This window comes from Diplotaxodon limnothrissa, linkage group LG10, assembly GCF_057381915.1.
Source record: "Diplotaxodon limnothrissa isolate DT_005_m linkage group LG10, D_limnothrissa_male_GT1.1, whole genome shotgun sequence".
In the NCBI taxonomy this organism is placed as follows: domain Eukaryota; kingdom Metazoa; phylum Chordata; class Actinopteri; order Cichliformes; family Cichlidae; genus Diplotaxodon; species Diplotaxodon limnothrissa.
In genome coordinates this window covers 36,146,192-36,174,134 of record NC_140605.1, presented here as the reverse complement: position 1 = coordinate 36,174,134, position 27,943 = coordinate 36,146,192, and the positions used below count along the sequence as shown (strand labels likewise).

Genomic DNA, 27,943 nt, shown 5'->3' with positions numbered 1-27,943 from the left:
CACACAGACAGACACACACACACACACACAGACACAGACAGACACACACACACACACACAGACACACACACACACACACACACAGACACACACACACACAGACACACACTCAGCTCTGTTGGTTCCAACATTTATATAAAACAACATTTAAACCAGCGCTGAGTGTTTGAACTCTTAGAAACTGATGGAGAGGTTTTCAGGGCTGTGATGGTTCATTCGTTTGTCTCCAGGTCCTCTCTTCGGTTCCCTGAACCTGAACGTGGCCTCAGGATCCGCTCGAAGGAGACGCTACATCGAGGAGGCGGAGCTGTTTCACATCGAGGTTAGTGGACTGTGAGAGATGATATGCTGCTGATGGCAGAGCTTACTCAACGTTTTAATTCTTGCTCTGTTTTCCTCTCCCTAGGTCTTCTTGGCGGTGGATTATTCTGTTCTTCTTTTCCACGGCCGAGACCACATTCAGAAATATCTCCTGACACTGATGAACATAGTAAGTGGAAACACAGATTCTCAGCTCAGGGATAAAGTCAACCATAGAGAGGACACAGTGGAGAGAAGCCCAGGGAAACCAGTCCTGAGCAGAACCAGTTTAATCAAGGATGTGTCAACATCGCTGTTTACGTCACATCTGCAGCAGCTGGGAGGGCGTGGATGGATTCAGCTACCTAAAGTGGAAAAACAACAGAAAATATATTTTATTTAAAGAATCAAGATTATTTTATCAAGTTAATTTTGAAGAAAGAGCTAAAAGGAATGTTTAAAGGACCGGTCATTGATCAAAGGGAGGAGTGAGAGATTATTGAATGTCTCATGAAACATGAGTTATAGTTGTAGCTAGTTAAAAATGTGAGAAATGATCAGCTGAAAGTCTGCCTGGTAACTCATAGTATGCATACTGTAAACAGCTGAAATGTCTGCAGTCAAAAGTTTGAGGTAAGAGCTTAGACACATATTCAGCTAACTGAACAGCTAACATGACTGTTAGCTAAGCTAAGTAATAATTAGCTGTTTAATGGTGTATTTAGAGTTGGATTACACAACAGCAGTGCATAAAGGCTGAGTTTACTTGAATGTAAAGTCACGCTTGGATTCAGGAGGGGCTCTGATTCATGCCGATGGTGAACCATGCTTCTCTGCTCTCTCACCAGTTTAAATGGTGACTGTACCATAAATCAGGAAAGCCTCCACCACAGTAAGGATTCCTTTAAAGCTATGTTTGTCTGCTCCAGGTTAATGAAATCTATCGAGACCACTCACTGGGTGCCAACATCAACGTTGTCCTGGTCAGAATCGCCCTGCTGTCACCAACCAAGGTACCAAACTCTGAGTCCTACTCCTTAACCTACCGGGTCAGAGCCCTTTGTATGAAGGGTTCCAGTTGTTCAGGAAAAACGTGTTTTAAGATGTCTTCAGGGCAGAAATCATAATTAAGTGCTATTTTGTGGGTCTTTTAAATTCAGGCCTGAGGCAGTCTGAGCAGCTGAATCGGTTCAGTGTTCTTCCCTCAGGCTTTGAGAGGTTACCTGTCTGTTAGGAGGTGCATGTGTGGGAATAATAACAAGCACCGTCCTGTTTCATCAGTCCCAGGAGCTGATCTCTGTGGGGAATCCTCAGAAGAGTTTGGAGAACGTATGTGGATGGTCGTATCTCCAGCACAGAGAGCAGAGTCTCGCTGAGCAGCACGACCACACCATCTACCTGACCAGGCAGGAGTTCGGCCCCACCGGCATGCAGGGTAATACCCCACTACCACTGATACTGCTAGAAGTACTACTACCACAATGTCCGTGTAGGTGCTCAGTTATCCAGGCCACTGAAGTCTGAAGCAGGATACTACAAAAACCGACCACACTGATTACCAGGTGTAGAATTAACAATGGTACCAGATGGCAAATGACCTCTGACCCTGTCATGTGTGTCTGCAGGTTACGCTCCAGTTACGGGCATATGCCAGCTGCATCGAAGCTGTGTTCTCGTCTTGGAGGACGGATTTTCTTCGGCCTTTGTAGCTGCACACGAAACAGGACATCTGTGAGACACACAAACATTAAGGATAAACATGACGCACAAACGTGACGCACGAACGTGACGCACGAACGTGACGCATGAACATGCACGAACGTGACGCACGAACGTGACGCACGAGCGTGACGCACGAACGTGACACACGACCATGAGACACGAACGTGACGCACAAACGTGACGCACGAACGTGATGCACAACCATGACACACGACCATGAGACACAAACGTGACGCACGAACGTGACGCACGAACGTGACGCACAAACGTGACGTACGAACGTGACGCACGAATGTGACGCACGAACGTGACGCACAAACGTGACGTACGAACGTGACACATGACCATGACGCACGAACGTGACGCACAAACGTGACGCACAAACGTGACGTACGAACGTGACACATGACCATGACGCACGAACGTGACGCACGAACGTGACGCACAAACGTGACGCACGAACGTGACGCACGACCATGACACACAAACGTGACGCACGAACGTGACGCACGAACGTGACGCACGAACGTGATGCACGACCATGACGCACAAACGTGACGCACGAACGTGACGCACAAACGTGACGCACGAACGTGACGCACGAATGTGACACACGACCATGACACACAAACGTGACACACAAACGTGACGCACGAACGTGACGTCACGGACATGACACAAACATGACGCACGAACGTGACGCACGAACATGCACGAACATGCACGAACATGCACGAACGTGACGCATGGACATGCACGAACATGCACGAACGTGACGCACGAACATGACACACAAACATGCACGACCATGACACACAAACGTGACGCACGAACGTGACGCATGGACATGCACGACCATGACACACAAACGTGATGCACGAACATGCACGAACATGCACGAACGTGACGCACGAACATGCACGAACATGCACGAATGTGACGCACGAACATGCACGAACATGCACGAACGTGACGCACGGACATGCACGAACGTGACGCATGGACATGCACGACCATGACACACAAACGTGATGCACGAACATGCACGAACGTGACGCATGGACATGCACGACCATGACACACAAACGTGATGCATGAACCAGAGACAGTTTCCGTGTTCACTGTGTTGTGTTTTCAGAAACACACGCAGTGCTCAGGCGTCTGTGTGGACGCCTTTGTGCAACATTCAGTAGTTACTGACTGCAGTGAGCGTCCTGCTGTTTGTCTTCAGTCTCTGTCTCTCTCCGTCCATGCAGATTGGGTATGCAACACGACGGCGAGGCGAATGACTGCGGTGACGACGTGCCTTTGGGCAGCATCATGTCTCCGCAGGTTCAGGCCACCTTCCACCGTTACCACTGGTCGAGGTGCAGCTGGAGGGAGCTGCACAAGTACCTGCAGTGAGTACTGTGAATAATACTACAACGTCTACTCAGTGTTGCTGATGTACAAAGCAGAAATACTAAAGTCTTAACCTGATGCACTGAGCTCGGTTTGCGTGCCTGCAGCACGTACGACTGTCTGCGTGACGACCCGTTCAACCACAACTGGCCGGCTCAGCCTCAGCTGCCGGGCTTCCAGTACTCCATGGACCAACAGTGCCGCTTCGACTTTGGACCAGGATACAGTCTCTGTACCGCAGTACGTCCATCTGTCTGTACTAAATATTTGCATTAACTTTATAAAATTATGTGAAAACATTTCAGAGAAAAGAGAGAAACAATATAAAACTCACATAAACACCAGGTACAGGAAAATACTTAATCTTTCCAATAACTTTCATTTAGGTTTTTAACTTGATTGAACAGTGTGACAGTCAGGTCCAACACTAAAAACGTCTCCCTGATATTGTGCAGGTCTCTTTAAATCAGCTCTGAGCCGTGGCTGTGGGGGTTTGGGGGATTTGGGTCGTGAGGAACGGACTTGTTCTGATACAGTGCTCGATCCGGCTGGGATCTGCACTCTTTCACGTTTTCCACATGTTGTGGGACATGTTCTACCTCGGTCCCATCTGAGAACCAGCCCACGCTTCAGCAGGTTTCATAAGCGACTGTTTTTATTTTTTACCATGAGCATCAGCGTGGTGGAAGGCGGGGTTTGTACTGGAGCTGATGCTGGGTCCCACTGTTCTGCTGGCCGAGGCTGCTGCCATCAGCAGTTACTGTTGGGTTTGCAGCAGTGTTTAGCTGGGTGGTACTTACAGATGAAAGCCAGGACCCAAAGGTTCCAGCTGAACATTAGACCTCAGGAGATGATTGATGGCTGTTGTTGCACTGACACGATGTCTCCTTATCAGAAAGTTGTTTTTTAAGCAGAAAAAACAAAGTTGTCAGTGTAAGTGCAGAGAAAACAGTTTAACAGTCGTTAATGAAAGAGTTTGCTCCCCACGAGCCAAAAGAGAAACTGAAGCCGGCTTTGATGAAGTGATGTAAACATTTGTGTTCTGTGAGGAAAACAAACTGGAGCAGCCAGAGGAAACAGGGGCTGGAGGCTGGTGGAAAATCTGTTTTAAATCCTGAGAGGAAATGTGATCCAGCAGGAAAACAATCAGAGCTGAACTGAAGGAAGCTGCTTCACTGCAGCGTCCTGATGGAAACCTCGAGTCTTCAGCTCAGCTGATCCGTCTGACGGCTTCTTTTAAACACTCTCCAGAGCGGTTTCACCTCCTAGCTAACATCCTCAGCAGATGTTGCTGCTGGCCTCAGCTCACATCTGGACATCCCATAGAAAACTTTACAGTGCTGCTTCATTGAAGGCTTCCCCGAGCTGATGTTTACCTGCTGGTTGTTTCTTCACGCCGCCGTGTTCGCCACGTTTCCTGTTCTGAGAAATCTTAGCAGGGTGCCAACACGAGGTTTTATCTTTCCCTCGTCATCACGCGCTGCCTGAGAATGTGTCCGTTTCCTCTCTTTATCACGGTAATAACCTCCACACATGAGATGTCTGGTTCTGTGGTGCTTGTGGGGCTTTGGGTGCAGGCGATAAACAGGAAGTACCCCAGACAAACCGCCATTGTCTGACCACAAGTTTACTTTATTCACTTTTAAATTCAAAATCAAATTCAAATTTTATTTGTCACGTACACAGTCATACACAGTACGATATGCAGTGAAATGCTTATCGTGCTTTTATCTTTTTTTAAACTGTCTGCTTTCATAAACAGTGTCTGCTGATGAGAACAGGAAGTCTCTGAGATACTGGCGCTCATCCTCAGAGTAGCTGATAGCCAATGGATTCCCAGATGGTCATGTGACCTGATGTTCAGGAAATAAGATTAAATGTGTTCTGATGTGGAACAGACAGAAGTGTTTCTGAAGGCTGAAGCAGTGATGACGTTCATGCTTCCTCTGACATCAGCAGCCAATGACCTTCTCATCATGTGTCTGCAGTACACGAACACTGATCCCTGCAAACAGCTGTGGTGCAGCGACTACAACAACCCGTTCTACTGTAAGACCAAGAAAGGTCCGCCCCTCGACGGGACCAAGTGTGGGCCGGGGAAGGTGAGGACAGATTTAGGCTGAGTCTTACTGCTTCTATAGGACATGAAAAGGTAAGTAGCAGCCAGGTGTTGCAGTTCAAACACACCTGATCATGCAAGTTTGGGCAGTTTTCAGGTCTGCAGTGTTCAGGTGTCTGTTAGCACAATGCTAAAGAGGAAAAACATCTCCAGTGATCTCAGAGAAGCAACTGCTGCCTCCCATCAGCCTGGGAACCTGAATAAGATCATTTCCTTCATTCTGCAGTGAGAAACATTATTCACAGGTGTTCTCAGGAGTGCACGTCCCAGTAAGTCACACCAAGCAAAAAACCAAACGGCTCCATCAAAGACGGGCCTCAGTTAGAGGTCAAAGTTCATGACAGGGCAGGTAGAGACAAACTGAACAAGTATGGCTGGTTTGGTTTCCTGTACTTCCTGTCTTTACGCTAACGCTAACTTCCTGTTGCAGCATTGTTTCAGAGGTTACTGCATGAAGCTGACCCCTAACCTTCTGAGACAAGATGGCGGCTGGGGGTCGTGGAGTCCATATGGCAGCTGCTCCCGGACATGTGGGGGCGGGGTCAGGTTTCGGACCCGACATTGTGACAACCCAATGTGAGTGAGCTGTCAGTTATGTGGTGTCACACGTCAGGTGCGCCAATCAGTAAGACTAACCCATCGCTGTTCTCAGTCCGGCCAACGGGGGGCGCACCTGCTTCGGAAACACCTACGAGTTCCAGCTGTGCAGCCAAGAGAACTGCCCCCCACTGACAGACTTCAGGTGAGTGCTGTTACCTGCCCGGCCCCTCCCCCTTCCTCACAGGGGTCAAGTGAGCAGCTGTGATGTTCTGATTGTGTTTCAGGGAGGATCAGTGCAAAGTCTGGAACCCTGTTTTTGAACACGAGGGGCGGAAACACCACTGGCTGCCGTACCAACACCCTGACCGTGAGCGCGCGCGCACACACACACACACACACACACACACACACACACACACAGAGAAAGACACACACACACACACACACACACACACAGAGAGAAAGACACACACACACGCAGGTCTTCTGGCTCCTGTCCACATAGAGCAGCAGGACGGTTGCTCTTTGCTGTGGAACTCTGAGGACAAATATGTCCACTACAGCAGCGGTCTCCAACCTTTTTTGCGCCACGGACCGGTTTATGCCCGACAATATTTTCACGGACCGGCCTTTAAGGTGTCGCGGATAAATACAACGAAATAAAACTAGTACCGGTACCGAAAAAAAGAAGATTTATTCATAACACACGTGAACAGACCGATAAAAACGATAACAAAATAACGCTGAAAAACGATAAAAACCCTGAAAACCAAACATTTCACACCTGAGCCTCAACTCTCGGTACCAAATGACTCACGGACCGGTACCGGTCCGAGGCCCGGGGGTTGGGGACCGCTGCACTACAGTGAGGACGTTTCTGCTTCAGAGGACGTTGGTGGACAGATTTGTGCTCTGTGAGGACGCTTCAGGACAAACCTTTAAAGGCCTGTTTGGAGATTCAGACGAGGTTTCCAGCTTCAGATTTATAGTCTCGGAAATACATTATGTAACTGAGGGTCCTCACAGAGACATAGAAACGTGTGTGTGTTTGTGTGTGTGCGTGCGCACATGTAAAAGTCATCAGTGAGGAATCTGCTGCTGGAGGAAAACTCTCCTCCTTTAACTCTTTAGTGTCGAGCAGACGTTAGCAGATGTCAGCAGATGTTTCCAGAATGATGTGAAGCTCCTGCACTGACTCGTTTGTGTGTCACAGCTGACGAGCGCTGCCGTCTGTACTGTCAGTCGAAGGAGACGGCGGCCGCAGTGTCAATGAAAAGAATGGTGCATGATGGGACGCCATGTTCCTATGACGACGTCTACAGTGTCTGCGTCCGAGGAGAGTGTGAGGTCTTTATTGTGTCTCAGTTTCTGTGTGTTGACCTCTGACTGAAGAACTGTGTCACGTTTTACTGTTTCAGTGAACTTTTATTTAATGTGGTCCTGACTCATTCCTCCTCTCCTCAACTCCTCTTCTCCTCATCTCCTCATCTCCTCTCCTCCTCTCCTCCTCTCCTCTTCTCCTCGTCTCCTCTCCTCTTCTCCTCGTCTCCTGCAGCACGTTGGCTGCGATGGTCAGATTGCTTCAGACAAGCAGGAGGACCGATGTGGAGTGTGTGGAGGAGATAACTCCAGCTGTAAGATCGTCAAAGGAAACTTCACCCGCAGCACCAAGAAACAAGGTGAACCGAGCTGAGACTGAGTTCTGGTTTTAAGCTTAAATTCACTCAAACCTGCAGCTCAGCTTCTGTTAGTACAGTGACGTCACAGCAGCCACGTTATTGGTCACATGATGTCATTAAAAATGCTCCAAAGGGCTCCAACAGCCCAGAGGCTGGTCCAGAGGTCCGGTTCAGGTCAATCTTACAGACAACTAGCAGCTGCAGCCATCTGGGTCACCATCCACCTGTCAGTCAAAGAGGCCACGCCCACAATAATACAGACTTTAAGCCTTAAAATAATTTAAACAGGTGAGCTATAAACAGGTTTAAGTTATCCGTGTAGAACAGAACAGTCCGTGTATCCGGCTGTAAACATGTTTATTTTAACATGGGAGTCTATGAGGACTGACTCACTGCTGCCTCTGCTGGACACCAGAGGAACTGCAGGTAGGTTGAAAGTTTATCTGGACCAGGCTGGTGGTTCAGATGTTTGTTCACACCCTCCTGATGTTTCCTGCTGCATGAATCCTGATCCTTTATTGGACGGTTCATTATTGGATGATTATTGTTTCCAGGTTACCTGAAGATCCTGGAGATCCCCAAAGGAGCTCGACACCTGCTGATCCAGGAGTTCAAGGGGACTCCTCACATCCTGGGTAAGAATCAAGAACACGCATAAGGAGTTCCTATTTTTCCTTGGTCTTCTTGAAACACCCTGTCTTTCTGTTTCCTGCTACAGCCATGAAGAACCAGGACACAGGTCATCTCTTCCTCAATGACGAACACGAGCTCCCAGAATCCAGAGTGGTGATTGAAAAGGGCGTGGCCTGGGAGTACAGGAACACAGAAGAGGAAGAGGAGGAGTCTATCCAGACCACCGGGCCGCTGAAGTATGGAGTCGTGCTCATGGTAAGTCCATCGGTGTGTGAAGCCCAGAGTGTCCACGGTGTGTCTAACACAAACCAGAACTACCAACACCCCGCTGTCTCCTGTCCGTCAGGTCCGTTCTCATGGCGACTCAAAGGTGACGGTGTCCTATAAGTACATCATCCAGGATCGCCTGCGGTCCTCGCTGGAGTCCAACTTGGTGCAGGAGGACGCCATCTTCTACGAGTGGGCCCTGAAGAAGTGGTCGCACTGCTCCAAACCCTGTGGAGGAGGTACCTGAGAATCTCCAAACATTAGAACTTCAACTCCTCGATACTCCATCATCCATCTTCTACACCTTCTCTGAGTCAGCCCAGCTCTTCTGTTCTGCCTTATTATGTCGTCTTAATTTGGGAATACATGGACTTTTTTGCAGAAAGAGGGATAAATAATGATTTTAGGCCTTGAGCTCAGTTCTTTCCTGCTCACTGAGGCGTATTCCTCTATAAACATGTTTCTACATATCTATAATCTGTGAGCAAAGAACAAGATTTATTTTACTAACAGCCAAGAAGTCCAGATATCTGTTACGCTTTACAGACTTCCTGACTACACCAGAAAAAATGGTACTCCGTGTGATTTCCCAGCATTCCCCTTTAAAGGTCAAAGGTCTGAGTCTGTCGTCAGAGGTGAAATGTGTGTGCCTCCCATTGTTTTAACTACATGGGCTTCTCAACTGGACCAACTGCTGATGTAGGTCCAGGCCTTCCTGCCAGTATGAGCCAAGCCTAAGATATCTCAGTGTCATGAATCGGCTCTCTTGTCTCTGAGGTACACAGCTCAGCTAACAGCTAATAGCTTACAGCTAACAGCTAACAGCTGTGGCGTACTTCAGTTAACTGTCATCAGTAGCGGTTTTTGATACGGGCGACATGGGCGGTTGCTCGGGGCGGCATCTTGGTGGGAGGCGGCATCACGGGCATCGGCAAAAAATAAATAAATTGCTCGTACTCATGCTGCCCCGACATCAGCCAGCACATACTGGGAATGTCACAGGCCCTGTCACTACCCGATCCGTACCGGAAACCTGATCCGTACTCCGCATGCGCCAAAGGTTTCTACTTCCGGTCGAAGCGTTTTACGATAGTTACAGGTCAGAGTATCTGTTAAGATGTTAAGAATAACAAGTATCTCTTAAATAATGAAACATTTCAATATAATGTAGACAAAAACGAAAAATAAAAAGATAGTTACGGATCAGGACTCCCCGATTCGTACCGCGCATGTGCAGGGTTTTCTTCTTCTTCTGTTCGTTTAATGGCAGTTTACTCCCCAGTGTACGAGGATACCGCCACCTGCTGACTGAGCAAATGAACCCTATTGTAAACTGAATTAGCGTCATTACAAACGTGTGTTAAATCTGATTTATATAGTCGAGTGTGTTTATGCTTGTCTGTGAGGAGAGGATTGTTGGAATAGTGATGATGATGTGCGCTATCACTGTCAATTGTCAGTAAACACTTCATCTGGCTGATGAATCTTCACGTGAGATATTACAAAGTCTGTATTATTAACTCTGTAATTCGGCGCCATTCTTCTTATTTTACGGCGCTGTTGTTCAATCGGGGGACGCTCTCTGTTGAGGAGAAAAGCATGAATTTCTTTGTATACGGATTATCCATTGTTTAAATGTCCCGGGCAGTCGAAAAGGAGGCAGAGCTGTTGAGAAATGCTAGGAGCTAACTGGGCGCTAACCGTATCATTGACATCAGTTTTATGTCAATGTACAATCTTTAATATGTTTTATGCATGTGTGTGTGTGTGTGGGGGGGGGGGGGGGGGGGAGAGTTCGCCTAGGACCACCACTGACTGTCATGTTTCCTTGTTTTCAGGAAAACAGTACACCAGGTTCGGCTGCAGGAGGAAGGCTGATGGGAAAATGGTTCAGAGGATGTTCTGCTCCACTATCAGCAAACCGAGAGCCATCAGCCGCAGCTGTAACCCCGAGGCCTGCAGCCCGGCACGGTAACATGCTACAGGTCACGTGACACACCCACAGTCACCCAGTCATTTTTCTTCTTTTGATGCATGTCTTCCCCTCAGCTGGGTGACCGGAGACTGGGAGGACTGCAGCTCCTCCTGCGGTCAGACTGGGTGGCAGCGTCGCTGGGTGAGCTGCCTGCAGAACTCCCCCAGGGGGCAGCAGCGGCACTCTGTGCATAGCAGGCTCTGCGGCGATGACCGACCAGAGACTAAACAACCCTGTAACCGCTTCCCCTGCCCCGCTGTGTGGAGAGCCGGGCCCTGGACTCCGGTATGAAGATCCGTTTATCAGGAGTTGCACATGTCCACAGATCAATACCTGATCAGTCTGATCGATCCCTCTGTGTACACAGTGTTCGGTCTCGTGTGGGAACGGGACTCAGGAGCGTCAGGTCGCGTGCTCCAATCCCGAGAGTTCAGCTGGAAACTGCAGCGAGCCTCGGCCAATCACGACACGCACCTGCCTGGCTCCGCCCTGCGGTGGTAGGCACTGACCAGTCATGTACCGTACATTTGTTGCAATGAGGAAAAGGATGGATGCTGGGAATTACAGTGCTGCTGCTCTCCCTGCAGGTGACCAGAAGAATGCCATCATTCAGTGGCTGTCCAGGTCCAACCCCAGCTTCCCGGCTCCAAAGATCTCTTCAAGTAAAGCGCTCTGACTCCTGCTCTGTCTGCCGTCTGTCTTTACGTCCTCGTCTTCTTCTCTTGCTTCCTGAACGTTGTGGTCTGAGTCTGAGGGTTTCTGTCCTGTTGTTTGCTGAGAATCAATGCTCTGGTCGGTGTCTCAGGTCAGTCAGGTCGCACACCTCCAGACTCAAATGGCCTGGTAAATGGCCTGTATCTGTATAGCTTTACTAGTCCCAAAGCGCTTTACACATCCAGTCATCCACCCATTCACACACTGGTGATGGCAGCTACATTGTAGCCACAGCCACCCTGGGGCGCACTGACAGAGGTGAGGCTGCCGGACACTGGCGCCACCGGGCCCTCTGACCACCACCAGTAGGCAACGGGTGAAGTGTCTTGCCCAAGGACACAACGACCGAGACTGTCCAAGCCGGGGCTCGAACCGGCAACCTTCCGATTACAAGACGAACTCCCAACTCTTGAGCCACGATCGCCCCAACCAGCTTCTTCACCTGGACCAGTCAGACTGTTAACAAACACTACCTGCCCACACCCACCATTGTGAGCCATGAGTAACCCTCATCACTCAGGACACTCACAGATTCAGTTCAGTCCAAGTCCTTTCTTTGCACCACTTCAAAGCTCTTTCGCACTTTCAGTCCCCTTCTCTTATTTTTGTTTACATTTCTCCTGTTTGCTATTTTACTGTTTATAGCCTATCACAGTTTCTGCTTCGTGTCTTTCTGCTGTGTCTTAACACATCTCTGAGGATCACACTAACCCATCAAACCACTGAAGTAAAACTTGTAGCTGAGGTCTTACGTGTCAGGATTCACACCGTCCTACTGTTCTGTCTGTAGGGCAGCCGTGCCGCGGCGACCGCTCGGCGTTCTGTCGAATGGAGGTGCTGAGTCGGTACTGCTCTATCATCGGATACCGCCAGATGTGCTGCAAGTCCTGTAGTGAGGATAACTTCAACAATGCCACGAAATCCAGAATCTCCAGCAACTTCAGTGGCACCATCACACCGACGGAGAACAGCAGGTCAGACATGACGGGTAACAAAAGGAGTCTTAGAAAGATATAACTGAGTCCCAGTCTCAAACAGAGCAAAACCTGCAGTCAGACAAACATGTGATACATCGACAAAGCTGAAAATAAAAGTGTAGAGCAGGAGTGAGCTGACCGTGAAACTGCTGATTGGCTTTACACTGAAGTGTTCATTTAAAGCAGGAAGCAGGGGCGGGTTTAGGGCGGGGCCATAGACCTGAACTCTGTTTTTGTCTTTTTAGTTCTTGGAGGTTGACCACAGAGATCATGACGTCAGCGCTCACCTCCACCTGGTCCGACAGCAGCCGTGCCATCAGTGATGTCTTTCGTGACATCATCACCACCACCCTGACGCGCAGCTTCACTGTAACTCCACCCCCAACCAGACGGAGCACCGGTGACTTTGTCTACGTGGATTATGATGAGTACAGCGAGTACTCTTCCTACGAGGATTCCTCCGGCCTGAATGAGCTTCCAGGTACTCCAACCACCACTGACAGTAATACTATTACCACACAAACTGCTCCAACACATGTGTTCAGGAAGAATTCTCCCACAATGCCCCCTGCTGCAGTTACCATGGAGACTGTTGACACTGAAGACCAAACGCCGGCGCTGGTTTGGACTTCTGCCATCCCAGAGTTCTCCACCACATCATCGCCTGATCCTGGTGACAACACCACATCCTCAGGAGGGCGTAGCCTCCAAAGTCAAGTCAACCTGACCGAAGCTGAACCGGCGCTACCTTCATCGTCCTTCTTCTCGCTATCAAAGAAAGAGAACAACTCGGTGGACGAGGTCCAGTACCAGATCGTCGGACTTGACAGCGACGTTAGCCGAGGACAGCAGAATTACTTTGTGCCGCGGATGCCTCAGGTCCACGAGCGAACGCATAACAAACGCATCCAGCAGCTCCTGAACGAGAAACGACAGCAGGACCTTCTGCGGCGGCAAAGCCGCATCAGAGCGAGCCGGACTGACAGGAAGCACTGAGCGCAGATTTCCCCTGGCCATTTGCTCGTCCCGACACGTGCGACATCGCACTTCCTGCTAACGCTAATGAGAAACAGACTGAAACAACCTCCACCTGTGCTCGGAGCGGCCTTCGTCCACGAGAGGCGCGAGCGTGGACGCGATCCTCAGAAGGCCCCGGGTCTGTTTCACCATCATGATGTTTGTACCAATAATCCTGTTTCTGAATAAAGTCTCATCCAGCTGCTGCTGTGCCTCTGAATCATGAACATCTGGATCACGTTCACGCTTTCTGGTGTCAGGAACATTTTGTGCTTTTGTCTTCTCTGAAACCCGACTGATGATTTCTGTTTGTGAAGTCAAAATAAAATCCAGCCCTGTTTTTACCATGAAAATAAAAGCAGTGAATCCTTTAATAGAAACCGAGAGCACAGGAACAAACTGATCAGTGTTATTGATTTTGATAAACAGCGTCTCATGCTGTCCCCTCTGAGCTGAAACCTGATGTTTCCTTGGTGTTGATCTCAGCATCTGTTTTGTTGTATTTTGGTTTCATGAGGCTGCAGATGCTTGCAGTGAAGGTGTGGCCTGTTCTCAGGTCAGTCTGGAGCCGTGCTGCTGGAGTGCTGTTTGGGGATGGAAGCAGATGTTGCTCCTGCACCTGCAGATATGGTTCAGCATTGACGGGGCCTTCACAGAGGTGCACCATAGATGACTTTGTGTGCAGGAGTCTAACCGTTCTGTTCAGTGTTTGAGATGCTGTCGGTGATGTCGGTGCTGGTTAAAGCTAATCGTCCTGTAGGACGCGTGCGACTTCATGCTGGATACGATCAGCATCAGATCTCTGTTTGTGTCTCGTGTCTTCAGGCTGTCGCAGATATTTTTCTGCCGGTAAACTCTCCTCCAGCTGCAGTCTGTGGGACATCAAACTGAATCCAGATCAGATGAATTGCTTCGTGTTTGGGAGCGCTCAGTGGAAAAAGCTGACTGCTTTGAAAACACGTCACACATGGTTCGACTTTCTGTGTTTGTCCCTCCGTCTCCTCCAGAAAACAATCAAAACATAAAAACCCGCTCGCGGGTCCACCGAGACTAAACTGTGAGTAAATGTGTTCTCAGAGCAGCGTGAGTCATTTCAGGACGATGAAGAACATCAGCCTGGGAACAGATGGTCAGACACAAACAGCCCACAAACCCAAATATAACAAAAGAAACACAGAAACAGAAAAAATGAATTATCAGATCAGAAAAGAAAAAGTAAGTTAGATGTTCACATCCCTCCTCTTTCTACCAGAATGTAAAAATCACTCTGGAACCAGTCACGTTCATAACCAGAGCAGTCACGTGTCCGTCCACTGTTCACCAGTTTATCCCCAACATGAATCTGTGGTTCCCAGACTGCTGAGACTGGGCAGCTCTGCAGAGAGAAGACCTCCACCAGAGCATCCCCAACCACAGACAGGAACTCCACCCTGTCCTGATCCGATCCTCCGTCAGACACAGTCATCTCAGTGTGGAGGAGCAGACTCTCCTCTTCATCTCTGGGAGACGGCTGATGTCACGGCTGATGTTACTAACTGATCTCTTTGTAACTGATAACTGATTGATGATCAGAGTCCTTCACAGGGGGTCTGGGGAACGCCCCCCTGCTGGCCAGAGCAACATCACACACCTGCTGACTGATGTGTGGACATCAGTCGTCAGTCTTTAATCTGCAGTGAAACAGCAGTTCAGGTTCATTTAAAGTAAAATATATCTGTGCTTAAAGGTGTTTTTCACCATTATGGATCATTAAAATAGTAAAATCTTGTGAAACATAATTGAGTTATTTGACATATGATTTGAGATACTTTGTGAATTTATTTAAGAGCTAACTGTTTGTAATAAACGACCAGAGAAACCACTCAAAACAGTGTCTGCCTGTCAGGATAAACTCAGGGTTGAATGTTGCTCCTCTCAGGATAAACTCAGGGTTGAACGTTGCTCCTGTCAGGATAAACTCGGGGCTGGATGTTGCTCCTGTCAGGATAAACTCAGGGTTGGATGTTGCTCCTGTCAGGATAAACTCGGGGTTGAATGTTGCTCCTGTCAGGATAAACTCAGGGTTGAATGTTGCTCCTTTCAGGATAAACTCGGGGTTGGATGTTGCTCCTGTGAGGATAAACTCAGGGTTGAATGTTGCTCCTTTCAGGATAAACTCGGGGTTGGATGTTGCTCCTGTCAGGATAAACTCAGGGTTGAATGTTGCTCCTGTCAGGATAAACTCGGGGTTGAACGTTGCTCCTGTCAGGATAAACTCAGGGTTGAATGTTGCTCCTGTCAGGATAAACTCAGGGTTGAATGTTGATCCTGTCAGGATAAACTCGGGGTTGGATGTTGCTCCTGTGAGGATAAACTCAGGGTTGAATGTTGCTCCTGTCAGGATAAACTCGGGGTTGAACGTTGCTCCTGTCAGGATAAACTCAGGGTTGAATGTTGCTCCTGTCAGGATAAACTCAGGGTTGAATGTTGCTCCTGTCAGGATAAACTCAGGGTTGATTGTTGATCCTGTCAGGATAAACTCGGGGTTGAATGTTACTCCTGTCAGGATAAACTCGGGGTTGAATGTTGCTCCTGTCAGGATAAACTCGGGGCTGGATGTTGCTCCTGTCAGGATAAACTCGGGGTTGGATGTTGCTCCTGTCAGGATAAACTCAGGGTTGAATGTTGCTCCTGTCAGGATAAACTCGGGGTTGAACGTTGCTCCTGTCAGGATAAACTCAGGGTTGAATGTTGCTCCTGTCAGGATAAACTCAGGGTTGAATGTTGATCCTGTCAGGATAAACTCGGGGTTGGATGTTGCTCCTGTGAGGATAAACTCAGGGTTGAATGTTGCTCCTGTCAGGATAAACTCGGGGTTGAACGTTGCTCCTGTCAGGATAAACTCAGGGTTGAATGTTGCTCCTGTCAGGATAAACTCAGGGTTGAATGTTGCTCCTGTCAGGATAAACTCAGGGTTGAATGTTGCTTCTGTCAGGATAAACTCAGGGTTGATTGTTGATCCTGTCAGGATAAACTCGGGGTTGAATGTTACTCCTGTCAGGATAAACTCGGGGTTGAATGTTGCTCCTGTCAGGATAAACTCGGGGCTGGATGTTGCTCCTGTCAGGATAAACTCAGGGTTGAATGTTGATCCTGTCAGGATAAACTCGGGGTTGAACGTTGCTCCTGTCAGGATAAACTCAGGGTTGAACGTTGCTCCTTTCAGGATAAACTCGGGGCTGGATGTTGCTCCTGTCAGGATAAACTCAGGGTTGAATGTTGATCCTGTCAGGATAAACTCGGGGTTGAATGTTACTCCTGTCAGGATAAACTCGGGGCTGCAGTGACACACTCCGTCCTTGACAGGAAGCTAAGATGGCGGCCGCCGTGGTGAGGAGTCTGGGCTCCACTTTGGGTAAAAACCTCCGAGAGATCCGCCTGCATCTCTGCCAGACCTCCGCGGCCAGTAAGGGGGCCAGGTGAGCTCAGAGCCGGGCTGCTGAGGCGAGAAGAGCCGGTGATGGTTTTACAGAGCGGTCATTAGCGAAGGACAGCTAGCGGCTAACAGCTAGCGGCTAACAGAGTCGCGGACTCGGGTTTACAGTGAGAGGTTTGCAGGTTTGACCCCTGTGAGTGCTGTCAGGATAAATGTGTCTGAGCACGTGAAGACTCATAAAGAGAGATGAGAGCAGCAGCTCAGTAAACAACAAAGCTGCTAAAGGAAACACACGGAGGCAGAGGTTTGACTCACATCTGGACAGAAGCCCTGGCTCCTGCAGATGTTCAGCTGTGAGTCTTATGTAGTTTATGTTCCAGATGTTTGTTCATGGTGGAGACCTCTGAGTCTGCGCAGTGACACACACACACCTGAGCCGGCCACTCGGGATCCATGATCACAGTATGACTCACGGCTGTGACCCGTGTGAACCCACGGGACCACAGACAGATGAAGGTGAAGGAGATTTCATCATCGTCACGCTGTGATTAGCTGAGGAGAGAGAGCTGACCTGCAGCAGGAGTCAGGTTATGGAGGAGACGAGGAGCTGGAGGTCAGATTAAGGAGCTCCTTCAGCTCCTCGCTGCCCATTAGCAGGGACTGACCCTTCAAAATAAGAGCACGCAGACTGTTGGTAATCTGGTCATGTGAGGAAAACACTGACACGTGACAGAGTATTGATTTATGGATCAATCCGTTCATTAGTAACAGAATAATGATGAGCAGATGAATAAACAGCGGCCATGCTTTATTTTTCATTTTGTTGTAGTTCACCTGCAGGTTCAGGGTCCCTCTGACTGAACGTCCTGCAGAGGACGCCGTCTGATGAGCGGACGCCTCGGCGTACGTTGATTAGTGTCATCTATGCTGTCACTGTTTATGTCTCTGTGACATCATCACTTCATGTGGGATTGATAAACAGTTGTTCAGGTGAAACTCCTGCTGTGAGGTCACAGGTCAGCTGACCTTCCCCCCTCCCCCCTGTGTTTCAGAGAGTTTGTGGAGCAGAACTACGTGACCCTGAAGAGGTCCAACCCGGAATTCCCCATCCTGATCCGGGAGTGTTCTGGAGTCCAGGCCCGGCTCTGGGCCCGATACGGTGAGCCCCCTCACGCTCCGCATCACGGGACACTCAGATGCGTCACCTGTGTATTGACCTGTTATTGATCCCTGTCTCTGTTCAGATTTTGGGAAAGAGACGAGCGTCTCCGTGGAGAACATGTCAGCTGATCAGGTGGCCAAAGCTCTGCAGACTCTGGCTCAGTCCAAGCCCTGACCCCCGTCTGAGCCCGCAGTGGTTCAGTCCATTCACTGACCTGTTTTTGTTTCTGTAAATGTGCTGATGTGAATAAAGTGAACATGTGAAGGTCTCTGTTTACTGTGAGGTCACTGGGTCCATCAGCAGGGCTTCTGTGGGTTTACTGGGAGTTTATTGACACATCCAAAGTTTTTCCCGAGTTAAAGTCAGATTATTTCACAGGCTGTTTATGTTGAAATTAGCAATAAGAAGTTTAATTTGCTCTTTAAAACGAGTTTCCTGGAAGCATTTAACTGGATTTCAGATATTTTTACTCTGAGTGTATAAATGTACAGGAAGTTCACTGATATTTTAGGAGGATCACGTAGTTTAACTGGTTTTAAGGTTTCTTAATAGGAACAGACTCAGTTTCAAATTCAAATTTTATTTGTCACGTACACAGTCATACACAGTACGATATGTAGTGAAATGCTTGGACAACTGCTCGTGACCTAAAGAAAACAAAAAAGGAAAAGGCTATGAATAAGATAGGAAATAAATATGAAAAATTAAAAAGGGTAAATTTAACTAGGAAGGAATAAAATATAAATTAAGGTTAAAAATGAAATAACTGTACAACACAAATTAGAATGAAGGGTAAATTTAACTGGGAGAATGAGATAAAATATATAAATTAAAGTTGAAAATAAAATAACTGTACAACAAAATACACAATATAGAACTATATAAGAATGTATGAAGAAATATAAATAAATATATACACAATAACAGCAGCGTGATTTAAGTAATGAAGTGAAACAATGTCCAGAAAGTCCAGTGTGTGTGTAAGAACCATATGTGTGGGTCAGTACTGTGTGGTGGTGTGATTGAGAGACCGTATCACCTGCGGGAAGAAGCTCCTCCTCAGTCTCTCTGTGTTGGTCTTCAGGGAGCGGAATCGCTTTCCTGACCTCAACAGAGAGAACAGTCTGTTGTTGGGATGGCTGAGGTCCTTCACCATCTTCCTGGCCTTGGTCCAGCACCGCCTGCTGTAGATTGAGTGCAGGTCAGGGAGCTCGGAGCGGATGGTGCGCTCAGCTGACCGCACAACCCTCTGTAGAGCTCGTCTGTCCTGCATGGTGCTGTTCCCGAACCAGGTTAAGATGTTTCCCGCCAGGATGCTCTCTATGGTGCAGGAGTAAAAGTTCCTGAGCACCTTGGAGGGCAGTTCATTGCCTCTTGGCAGGTTTATGTGGTTTTACTGGAATTAGAGGGTTTGTTTAGGTCTGACTGGTTTAGATGGTTCAGGCTCAGTGAAACAAACACTTTGCTGGTTATCTGGAGTTTGGAGTTTGTTGAAGGAGCTCTGAGTGAAGCTGTGTGAGTCCTGAAGGTGGCGCAGCAGCGAGCACCAGCTGGTCCTGGAGAACCTTCAGCTGTGGCTCCGCTGACCTGCGGGGGGCGCTGTGAGCCAGAGAAACAACACGTGACCGGGCAGGAGAGCTGCGGGTGTTTCAGTGTGTGAGGAACAAAGTTGAGCTGTGAATAAAAACCTCAGTGACGCAGAACAAACCTTTCCTCCATCAAATCAAAGAACTCCTTATTTAAACTACATGAAAATGATCTTTAAACACAGACAGTATTTGGCCTGTATTTTATTATAACTTTATTTTTTTATTTATTTCCTATTTTCAACTCATTTTAACCGGATTTGTACAATTTTGTTGTGTTTTTTATCTCGCGGTGCTCATTGACGCCGCTGTCTGTCCTGCGGTGTCTCCTCTCCTCCTGCAGGAGGTGCTGTGTCTCTTCTCTAACTAAAACGGACGTGACGTCACAGCACGGTAGCTCTCCTCACAGCTAACTCGGAGCTTGGCTGGAGCAAAGAGACCCGCAGCAGCTCAGAGAAACCCGAACACCGAGCCTTAGTTTGTCCCTGTGACCGGACCGTGCCAGATTCAGACCGCAGGAGAAGCAGCTGCCCGCAGAGATGCCTGAAAGTAAGCGTTAGCTCCGCATGTTAGCATGCTAACAGTCATTTTACGGGCTGTTAGCCGTTAGCTGTTTGTTTACTTAAAAACAGATGCAATAAAAACAGCAATTATTCGATACATTATTGAAATAAACACGGCTTTGGGAGCATGAGTGCTGAACTGGACCGAACAGTTGAACAGAAAAAGCCTCTGACAGCAGCTATTAGCCAAGCTTCTCCTCTCACTGCGCCACACCAGACTCCGCTCACACTTCTGCCGCTTTAAAGCGGCCTTGCTCCGTCTGTTGAGAGGTTGTTAGTAAAACTGTAGCACGGGGAAGGAGTCCCTCTACACATGGGCCAAGCCGGTTTACGTCGAAATCAAATAGTTTCCATGAAATCTGCAGTTATTTGTTTCAGTGTAAAACAGGGAACATATAAAGAGCAGAGCAGCTCCCACTGTGTCCTTTTAAACGAGGCGGCCCTGCTGTCTGCCTGTGCTCTAACATCTGCCTGTGCTCTAACATCTGCCTGTGCTCTAACATCTGCCTGTGCTCTAACATCTGCCTGTGCTCTAACATCTGCCTGTGCTCTAACATCTGCCTGTCTTTCAGCTGAGACGTACTCCAACCCTCTGGCTCCTGAGGGCCACGACATGGACGACCACCGAGCTGCAGCTCAGTGAGTCACACACACACTGATACACACTCCTCGCTGCTACTGCTGTGTTACTGTGTATTTCTTTGTTTTAATGTGTGTGTTTCCATCTGTCCTCAGGTCCAAACTGACCAATGATGACTTCAGGAAGCTGCTGATGACACCGCGGGCAACGCCCTCCTCGGCCCCGCCCTCCAAGTCCAGACATCATGAGTGAGTGATGTCACGGAGAGAGCAGACGGGTGTTTACTCGCAGCACAGCTGACACGTCTGTGTTTTTAATTTCCCAGAATGCCGAGGGACTACAACGAGGATGAGGACCCCGCAGCGAGGAGGAGAAAGAAGAAGAGGTGGGTGCCGATTGGACGTTTGTTACATCAGAAAACTGCAGGTCAAAGGTCACCTGGCCTCCACAGAGCTGATAGCTCGCTGAGTGAAAGATGGCAGCTGGGCGCATCACAGGACTGTTAACATTAGCCGGGATTATGACGGGATTGTGGAAACACGGGAATATTCTGGAAGGAAAGGAATGAATGTTCACGACATTTAACAGTTTTTATTATTAATAATAAAAAGCCTGGACAGACGTTTTCACCTGTGATGTGCACGAGAGCGTTAAATATGTCGACACATAGAGCAGTCCACAGCACTCAGGGTCTCAGACGGCGCCGCTCTGACCCTCAAATGCATGTTATTGATTATTGATCAGCTGTGGTTTGGTTGCAGTTACTATGCGAAGCTGCGTCAGCAGGAGATGGAGCGTGAGCGCGAGCTCGCCGAGAAGTACCGAGACCGAGCGAGAGAGCGGCGAGATGGCGTCAACAAGGACTACGAGGAGACAGAACTCATCAGCACTACGGCAAACTACCGAGCTGTCGGGCCGACCGCCGAGGCGTGAGTACCAGCCATCGATGACCCCAACATGGCCGCGCCGAGAGGAACGGGTCATTATCATTCTAACTAAACTCTCATCATTCACCCGTGTGTGTGTGTGTGTGTCTATGTGTGCGTGTGTCTATGTGTGCGTGTGTCTGTGTGTGCGTGTCTGTGTGTCTGTCTGTGTGTGTGTCTGTCTGTGTGTGTGCGTGTGTCTGTGTGTGCGCGTGTCTGTGTGTGCATGTGCGTGTGTCTGTGTGTGCGCGTGTGTCTGTGTCTGTGTGTGCATGTCTGTGTGTGCGTGTGTGTGCGTGTGTCTGTGTGTGCGTGTGTGTGCGTGTGTCTGTGTCTGTGTGTGCATGTCTGTGTGTCTGTCTGTCTGTGTGCGCGTGTGTCTGTGTCTGTGTGTGCATGTCTGTGTGTCTGTCTGTCTGTGTGTCTGTCTGTGCGTGTCTGTCTGTGCGTGTCTGTCTGTGCGTGTGTCTGTGTGTGTGTGCGTGTGTCTGTGTGTGTGTGTGTCTGTGTCTGTGTGTGCGTGTCTGTGTGTGCGTGTCTGTCTGTGCGTGTGTCTGTGTGTGTGTGTGTGTGTGTGTGTGTGTCTGTGTCTGTGTGTGCGTGTCTGTGTGTGTCTGTCTGTGTGTGTGTCTGTCTGTGTGTGTGTCTGTCTGTGTGTGTCTGTCTGTGTGTGCGTGTGTCTGTCTGTGTGTGCGTGTGTCTGTGTGTGCATGTCAGCGATAAGTCGGCAGCAGAGAAGCGGCGTCAGTTGATCCAGGAGTCCAAGTTCTTGGGAGGTGACATGGAGCACACTCATTTGGTGAAAGGTCTGGACTTCGCCCTGCTGCAGAAGGTCAGAGGTCGCGGTCGTCGGGATAACCTGTGCGGGTGTGTTACCTGCTCAGCTGTTTACCTGTGTGTGTGTGTTACAGGTGAGAGCTGAGATCACCAGCAAGGAGAAGGAAGAAGAAGACATGATGGAGAAGGTCCAGAAAGAAGCCAAGTAAGGAACCATGGAGCAGAGCTGCAGCCCTGTGATCAGAACCTCACCTGCCTCTGTGACCTTTGACCCCTCACCTGTCTGTCTGTGTGACCTTTGACCCTCATCTTTCTGTGTGGCCTTTGACCCCCTCACCCATCTGTGTGACCTTTGACCCCCTCACCCATCTGTGTGACCTTTGACCCCTAATCTATCTCTGTTTGACCTTTGACCTCTAATCTGTCTGTCCCTGTGACCTTTGATCCCTTGCCTGTCTCTGTGTGACCTTTGACTCCCGCACCTATCAGTCTGTGTGACCTTTGACCCCCTCTTTTTTACTTGTCTATGTGACCTTTGACCCCCGTACCCATCTGTGACCTTTGACCCCTAATCTATCTCTATATGACCTTTGATCTCTTGCCTGTCTCCGTGTGACCTTTGACCCCTCCCCTGTCTGTCAGGAAGGACGTGGAGCCCGAGGAGAAGATGGAGTTTAAGACTCGTCTGGGTGAGTCATGTTTTCTGGAGGAAGGTGTGGATGTGGGAGGAGGAGGTGAGGGAGGAGGAGGTGAGGGAGGGGAGGTGTGACTGTTGTGAGTCTGGAGCGTTCAGGAATAAAGGAGGATCGTCTCCGGATCAAACGGAATCTTTTTAGAACAACGTGAATATTTTGGTGGAGAAATCATATGAACGTGAACATTGAACCCGGCGTTCCCGGTGTCTCCGTGTTCGCTCAGGCAGGAACATCTACCGCGTGGTGTTCAGGTCCGGCGTGACCGAGAGGAACGAGCTCTTCCTGCCCGGCAGGATGGCGTACGTGGTCGACCTGGACGACGAGTTCACCGACACCGACATCCCCACCACGCTGATCCGCAGCAAGGCGGACTGTCCCAGCATGGAGGTGAGGCCGAGTCCTCGCCACGTCATCGCCACGCCAAAACATCCGAGTTCTCCAGCTGAATGATTTCAATATCGCAGAGCCCTGAGATCGTTCCCTCACGTTCTCTCATGTTCTGTCTCTCAGGCTCAGACCACCCTGACCACCAATGACATCGTGATCTCCAAGCTGACTCAGATCCTGTCCTACCTCAGGCAGGGAACCCGCCACAAGAAGATCAAGAAGAAGGACAAAGGTGAGTCTGCACAGCTGCTGGATGTTCTCCTGACGCTCTGCAGGTGTGCCAGAGGGCCCGGTGGCGCCAGTGTCCGGCAGCCTCGCCTCTGTCAGTGCGCCCCAGGGTGGCTACAATGTAGCTGCCATCACCAGTGTGTGAATGTGTGGATGACTGGATGTGTGAAGCGCTTTGGGGTCCTTAGGGACGAGTAATATATATAAATATATAAATACAGACCATTTTTCTTAGTCAAGCACTCACCTGTTTGTGTTTCAGGTAAACTGGACGATAAGAGAGCTCCAGAGGCTGATCTCAGGTCAGTTCACCCCACATCGCCTCATCACGAGTGTGTGTGTTTATTGTGTGTGTGTGTGTGTTTATAATGTTTGTGTGTGTTTCAGTATCTTTGAGGACATCGGGGACTATATACCGTCCACCAAACCCACCAAAGAGAAAGAGCGTCACCGGGACAGAGACCGGGAGCGTGACCGTGACGACGACACCAAGAGCCGCAGACACGCCTACTTTGAGAAACCGCGAGGCGACGAGCACCAGGTGATGTTGGGGGGTGGGGTTTGTTTGTGCCTGGTTTACCCGTGTGGTTCTAACTGTGTGTGTGTCTCTGCAGGTGATGGAGGTGGACACAGGTAAGCTCCTCACTGTGACTCACACGATCGTTCTGACCAATGACAGCTGATCGATAACTGATGGATGCTGCGTCTGTGGCAGGTCCAGGATCAGTCAGAGACCAGATCAAGATGATCAATGAGAAGTTTGCAGGAGCAGCGGGCAGCCAATGGCAGAGCCAGGAGCCATATCCTTGTTTTTGATTGGACTGTTGTATGAGTGGGTGGGGCTTACTGTACCACACCAGCTTCTGTCTGAGCTGGTTTACCTGTGCGCAGGTAAAGTCTGTGCTCATGTTGTGTTACAGGTGATGTTCTCGCTCACCTGTATGGGGTTCAGGTGATGTCACAGCTGCTGGGATGGAGCGGGAGTAGTAACGCGTGAGCGGGAGTAGCAACGCGTGAGCGGGAGTAGCAACGCGTGAGCGGGAGTAGTAACGCCTGAGCGGGAGTAGTACAGCCTGAGCGGGAGTAGTAACGCGTGAGCGGGAGTAGCAACGCGTGAGCGGGAGTAGCAACGCGTGAGCGGGAGTAGCAACGCGTGAGCGGGAGTAGCAACGCCTGAGCGGGAGTAGTAACGCCTGAGCGGGAGTAGTACGGCGTGAGCGGGAGTAGTACGGCGTGAGCGGGAGTAGCAACGCGTGAGCGGGAGTAGTAACGCCTGAGCGGGAGTAGTAACGCCTGAGCGGGAGTAGTAACGCCTGAGCGGGAGTAGTAACGCGTGAGCGGGAGTAGTAACGCGTGAGCTGGAGTAGTAACGCGTGAGCGGGAGTAGCAACGCGTGAGCTGGAGTAGTACGGCCTGAGCGGGAGTAGTAACGCCTGAGCGGGAGTAGTAACGCCTGAGCGGGAGTAGTAACGCCTGAGCGGGAGTAGCAACGCGTGAGCTGGAGTAGTACGGCCTGAGCGGGAGTGGTAACGCGTGAGCATACTGAACAACTACACACAAGAAAATACACAATATAGATACATGTATGTATGTGGTACAGTGATACATGGTACCGACACCAGTACTGCGTGTGTGTGTGTGTGTGTGTGTGTGTGTGTGTGTGTGTGGTGTTACTGCAGTACTTGTCCTTAGCTGGTGTGTACTGGCTCTCAGAGGAGAGACTCCAGTAAGGAGCAGCTGGGAGATTTTTTTGGAGGATCAAACTCATACGCAGAGTGTTACCCTGCTACGTAAGACACACACACACAGACACACACAGACACACGGTGCGTTAACCTTCAGGTGTGTGTGACTACATCTGTGTGTGTAGGATGGACGACCTGGCCGTGGACAGTGATGAAGAGGTGGACTACAGTAAGATGGACCAGGTAACTCTGACTCCCAGCATGCACTGCAGCTCATCCTCACACAGCAACATGATGCTTTTCTGTGTGTGTTCCAGGGCAATAAGAAGGGTCCTCTGGGCCGCTGGGACTTCGACACTCAGGAGGAGTACTCGGATTACATGAACAACAAGGAGGCGCTGCCCAAGTGCGTGCTACTGTGTCCCTCCGCTCTGACTGACAGGCAGCCTGTGTGTGTGTCTGTGTGTGTGTATTCACTCTGTGTGTGTGTGTGTGTGTGTGTCTACAGGGCTGCCTTCCAGTACGGCATCAAGATGTCTGAAGGCAGGAAGACACGACGTTTCAAAGAGACCAATGAGAAGGCAGAGCTCGACCGCCAGTGGAAGAAGATCAGCGCGGTGAGAGAGATGGATGATCTGATATCCTCGTGTTGGTGTTGTTCCAGGTTCAACATTGCAAGTGACCAATCACATTGTTGTGACGTTATTCTTTGGCACGCCGAGACATTCGTGCATTTATGAAATTCCAATGTTGCAAGGACAATATCAGTTCTGCTCAGCGTTTATTAAAGGGTCAGGGTCCGTTGATCGGCGGACAGAGGCGGTTTCTCGCAGCTTAAGTACAGTTTTTTGTTTCACAGCGGCTTTTCCCGAAGTCCCAAAAGTATGACGTCACAACATTCTGATTGGTCACTTGCAATGTTGATCCTGGAACAACACCAACACGACGATATCAGATCGTGTGAGACAGACACACACACACAGGCAGAGTGAACACAGACACACAAATACACACACAGACACACGCTGTAAACCAATCAAACACGACGCTGAAGCAGCTGTTTTTGTTTCAGATCATCGAGAAGAGGAAGAAGATGGAGGCTGACGGGTAACTACTTCCTGTTTGTTCTCAGCTCCTCGTTTATCACTTTGTCAGCCAATCAGGCAGCAGTGACCTTATGTATGACATCATAAATGATGGAAGACTTATTTTTTTCAGGGTCGACGTGAAGAGACCAAAATACTGAAGACGCCCCGCAGACCCAGCAGCTAAATCGATCGTGTATCGATCGGCTTCATGTTAGTTTAGAAACATGTAAATGTACAGAGATGCTGTGAGGTCAGAGGTCACTGACCCCGATAAGTGTGTATTGTTATTGATTAGCTGTTCTTATTGATCAGTTTGTTTTGTGAGAATAAAAACATCCAAACATCTGCTGTGATTGCGGTTTCTCTATAAAGACGGCCAATCAGGAGGATGTGTGCTGATCAGCTGTATCCATGGAGCTGCAGTGGGCGGGGCCAGGAACAGACTGATTAGTATCATTTTTAACACGTGTGACGTCGTGACCTCACAACCTGAGTTTGTATCACGGATGTCTGTGAACGGGAAGATTACGATATTCGAGATCTGGCCTAAAGTAAAATAGAATAAAATAGACGCCCACATGAGTGACAAAGATGGCCGCTCAGAGTAAACTTCACTGCTCTCGCATTGGCTACCAACTCATCAGTCACAACCTCTTAACCAGTCAGCTCTTATGGATGAACAATATTTACAGTGACGAAGCTCAGTGGCGTCGCCCCTGCTGGCCGTCACACAGAAAGCTTATAGTCCTTAAAGCTGTGTCGTCGGGTTATTGTTACTCATCACTGTTTTAGCTTCACCTGTTTTTAGCCAATCAGAGAATAGAAATCACATCTGTCCTCTGAGCTCACAGCTGGCAGACTCACAAAATGTGCTAACGCTAGACGTGCTAATCTAAGAAGCTAATCTAATTTTCATTTAAAGTAAGTAAACTGGAATGATGACATCACAAACACTGATTGGCTGTGGTAGATGTTGGACAGCGAGTACTCGAGTCTGGACGAGCAGCAGACGTTTACGCGCACATCTGCTGAGTGTCAGAGGTCACATCACAGATCCACAGGAACTGGTTAGCGAGGTCGTCAGTAGTGGTGTGCCATACTGCATATTTTGGTATCGATCCGATACCAAGTAAATACGGGCCAGTATCGCCGATACCGATACTTTTCAATAAATAGGGTGGATGCCTCATTGAATTGCTAGATCGCAATTAATTTTCATGACCTTAAGTGTTTTTTGTGATTTTTCCTTTTGTATTATTAATTACTTAAAACTCAGGACATAATTAGGAGAAATAATTTATTTATAATTAAATAAAAAATGCTTTATTATTCTGGCGGCCGTGTACTGCGATGCTGCTGCAGATGAGATGGACTCACCTTCACTGCATCTACAATCATGCCTCGCCGGCTTAAAACCTGTGCGCTGCTTGTGCTGTTGTTGTTTTTGGTGGTGATGTGTACAGTTGGCAGCAGGAGGGCTGCAGCCGTTGAATGTAGGCTACTGTTA

At 49.1% G+C, this 27,943-nt stretch overlaps 3 protein-coding genes across 3 annotated transcripts in view; all 3 read left to right on the top strand.

Moving 5' to 3' along the window:
- The window catches only part of LOC146624912 (A disintegrin and metalloproteinase with thrombospondin motifs 2-like), a 34,716-nt gene extending 21,045 nt beyond the window's left edge, over positions 1–13,671 (top strand). Inside the window, exons 4-25 of the mRNA XM_085364769.1 lie at positions 231–322; positions 407–490; positions 1,230–1,313; positions 1,582–1,735; positions 1,926–2,031; positions 3,279–3,422; positions 3,531–3,663; positions 5,412–5,525; positions 5,973–6,118; positions 6,195–6,284; positions 6,367–6,449; positions 7,296–7,429; positions 7,638–7,761; positions 8,316–8,396; positions 8,480–8,649; positions 8,741–8,900; positions 10,500–10,632; positions 10,711–10,921; positions 11,004–11,133; positions 11,224–11,298; positions 12,141–12,324; positions 12,573–13,671. Of these exons, the coding sequence (XP_085220895.1) occupies positions 231–322; positions 407–490; positions 1,230–1,313; positions 1,582–1,735; positions 1,926–2,031; positions 3,279–3,422; positions 3,531–3,663; positions 5,412–5,525; positions 5,973–6,118; positions 6,195–6,284; positions 6,367–6,449; positions 7,296–7,429; positions 7,638–7,761; positions 8,316–8,396; positions 8,480–8,649; positions 8,741–8,900; positions 10,500–10,632; positions 10,711–10,921; positions 11,004–11,133; positions 11,224–11,298; positions 12,141–12,324; positions 12,573–13,323 (3,383 nt within the window). The 3' untranslated portion in view covers positions 13,324–13,671. The remainder of the gene's footprint in view (positions 1–230; positions 323–406; positions 491–1,229; positions 1,314–1,581; positions 1,736–1,925; positions 2,032–3,278; positions 3,423–3,530; positions 3,664–5,411; positions 5,526–5,972; positions 6,119–6,194; positions 6,285–6,366; positions 6,450–7,295; positions 7,430–7,637; positions 7,762–8,315; positions 8,397–8,479; positions 8,650–8,740; positions 8,901–10,499; positions 10,633–10,710; positions 10,922–11,003; positions 11,134–11,223; positions 11,299–12,140; positions 12,325–12,572) is intronic.
- A 2,987-nt stretch (positions 13,672–16,658) lies between these two features.
- ndufa2 (NADH:ubiquinone oxidoreductase subunit A2) lies at positions 16,659–18,183 on the top strand. Its single transcript, XM_085364810.1, has 3 exons — positions 16,659–16,802; positions 17,812–17,918; positions 18,004–18,183. The coding sequence occupies exons 1-3, from the start codon at positions 16,699–16,701 to the stop codon at positions 18,093–18,095; spliced, it is 303 nt and encodes a 100-aa protein (XP_085220936.1). The 5' UTR covers positions 16,659–16,698; the 3' UTR covers positions 18,096–18,183.
- A 1,705-nt stretch (positions 18,184–19,888) lies between these two features.
- On the top strand, positions 19,889–26,775 carry ik (IK cytokine). The gene is made up of 20 exons (XM_085364773.1): positions 19,889–20,056; positions 20,643–20,709; positions 20,806–20,898; positions 20,976–21,035; positions 21,412–21,579; positions 22,294–22,408; positions 22,488–22,558; positions 22,996–23,042; positions 23,272–23,435; positions 23,559–23,667; positions 23,926–23,965; positions 24,051–24,204; positions 24,278–24,296; positions 24,379–24,463; positions 25,367–25,453; positions 25,534–25,591; positions 25,666–25,754; positions 25,857–25,965; positions 26,421–26,455; positions 26,567–26,775. The coding sequence occupies exons 1-20, from the start codon at positions 20,047–20,049 to the stop codon at positions 26,592–26,594; spliced, it is 1,608 nt and encodes a 535-aa protein (XP_085220899.1). The 5' UTR covers positions 19,889–20,046; the 3' UTR covers positions 26,595–26,775.
- The last annotated feature ends 1,168 nt before the right edge of the window (positions 26,776–27,943 follow it).

Bases quoted from the DNA above. Each gene is read 5' to 3' on its own strand.
- ik (XM_085364773.1), top strand. The intron at 21,580-22,293 runs GTGAGTACCAGC...TGTGCATGTCAG, and splicing joins GTCGGGCCGACCGCCGAGGC to CGATAAGTCGGCAGCAGAGA. The intron at 23,668-23,925 runs GTGAGTCTGCAC...TTTGTGTTTCAG, and splicing joins GATCAAGAAGAAGGACAAAG to GTAAACTGGACGATAAGAGA.
- ndufa2 (XM_085364810.1), top strand. From the start codon at position 16,699: ATGGCGGCCGCCGTGGTGAGGAGTCTGGGCTCCACTTTGGGTAAAAAC. The intron at 16,803-17,811 runs GTGAGCTCAGAG...CCTGTGTTTCAG, and splicing joins GCGGCCAGTAAGGGGGCCAG to AGAGTTTGTGGAGCAGAACT. The intron at 17,919-18,003 runs GTGAGCCCCCTC...GTCTCTGTTCAG, and splicing joins CCGGCTCTGGGCCCGATACG to ATTTTGGGAAAGAGACGAGC.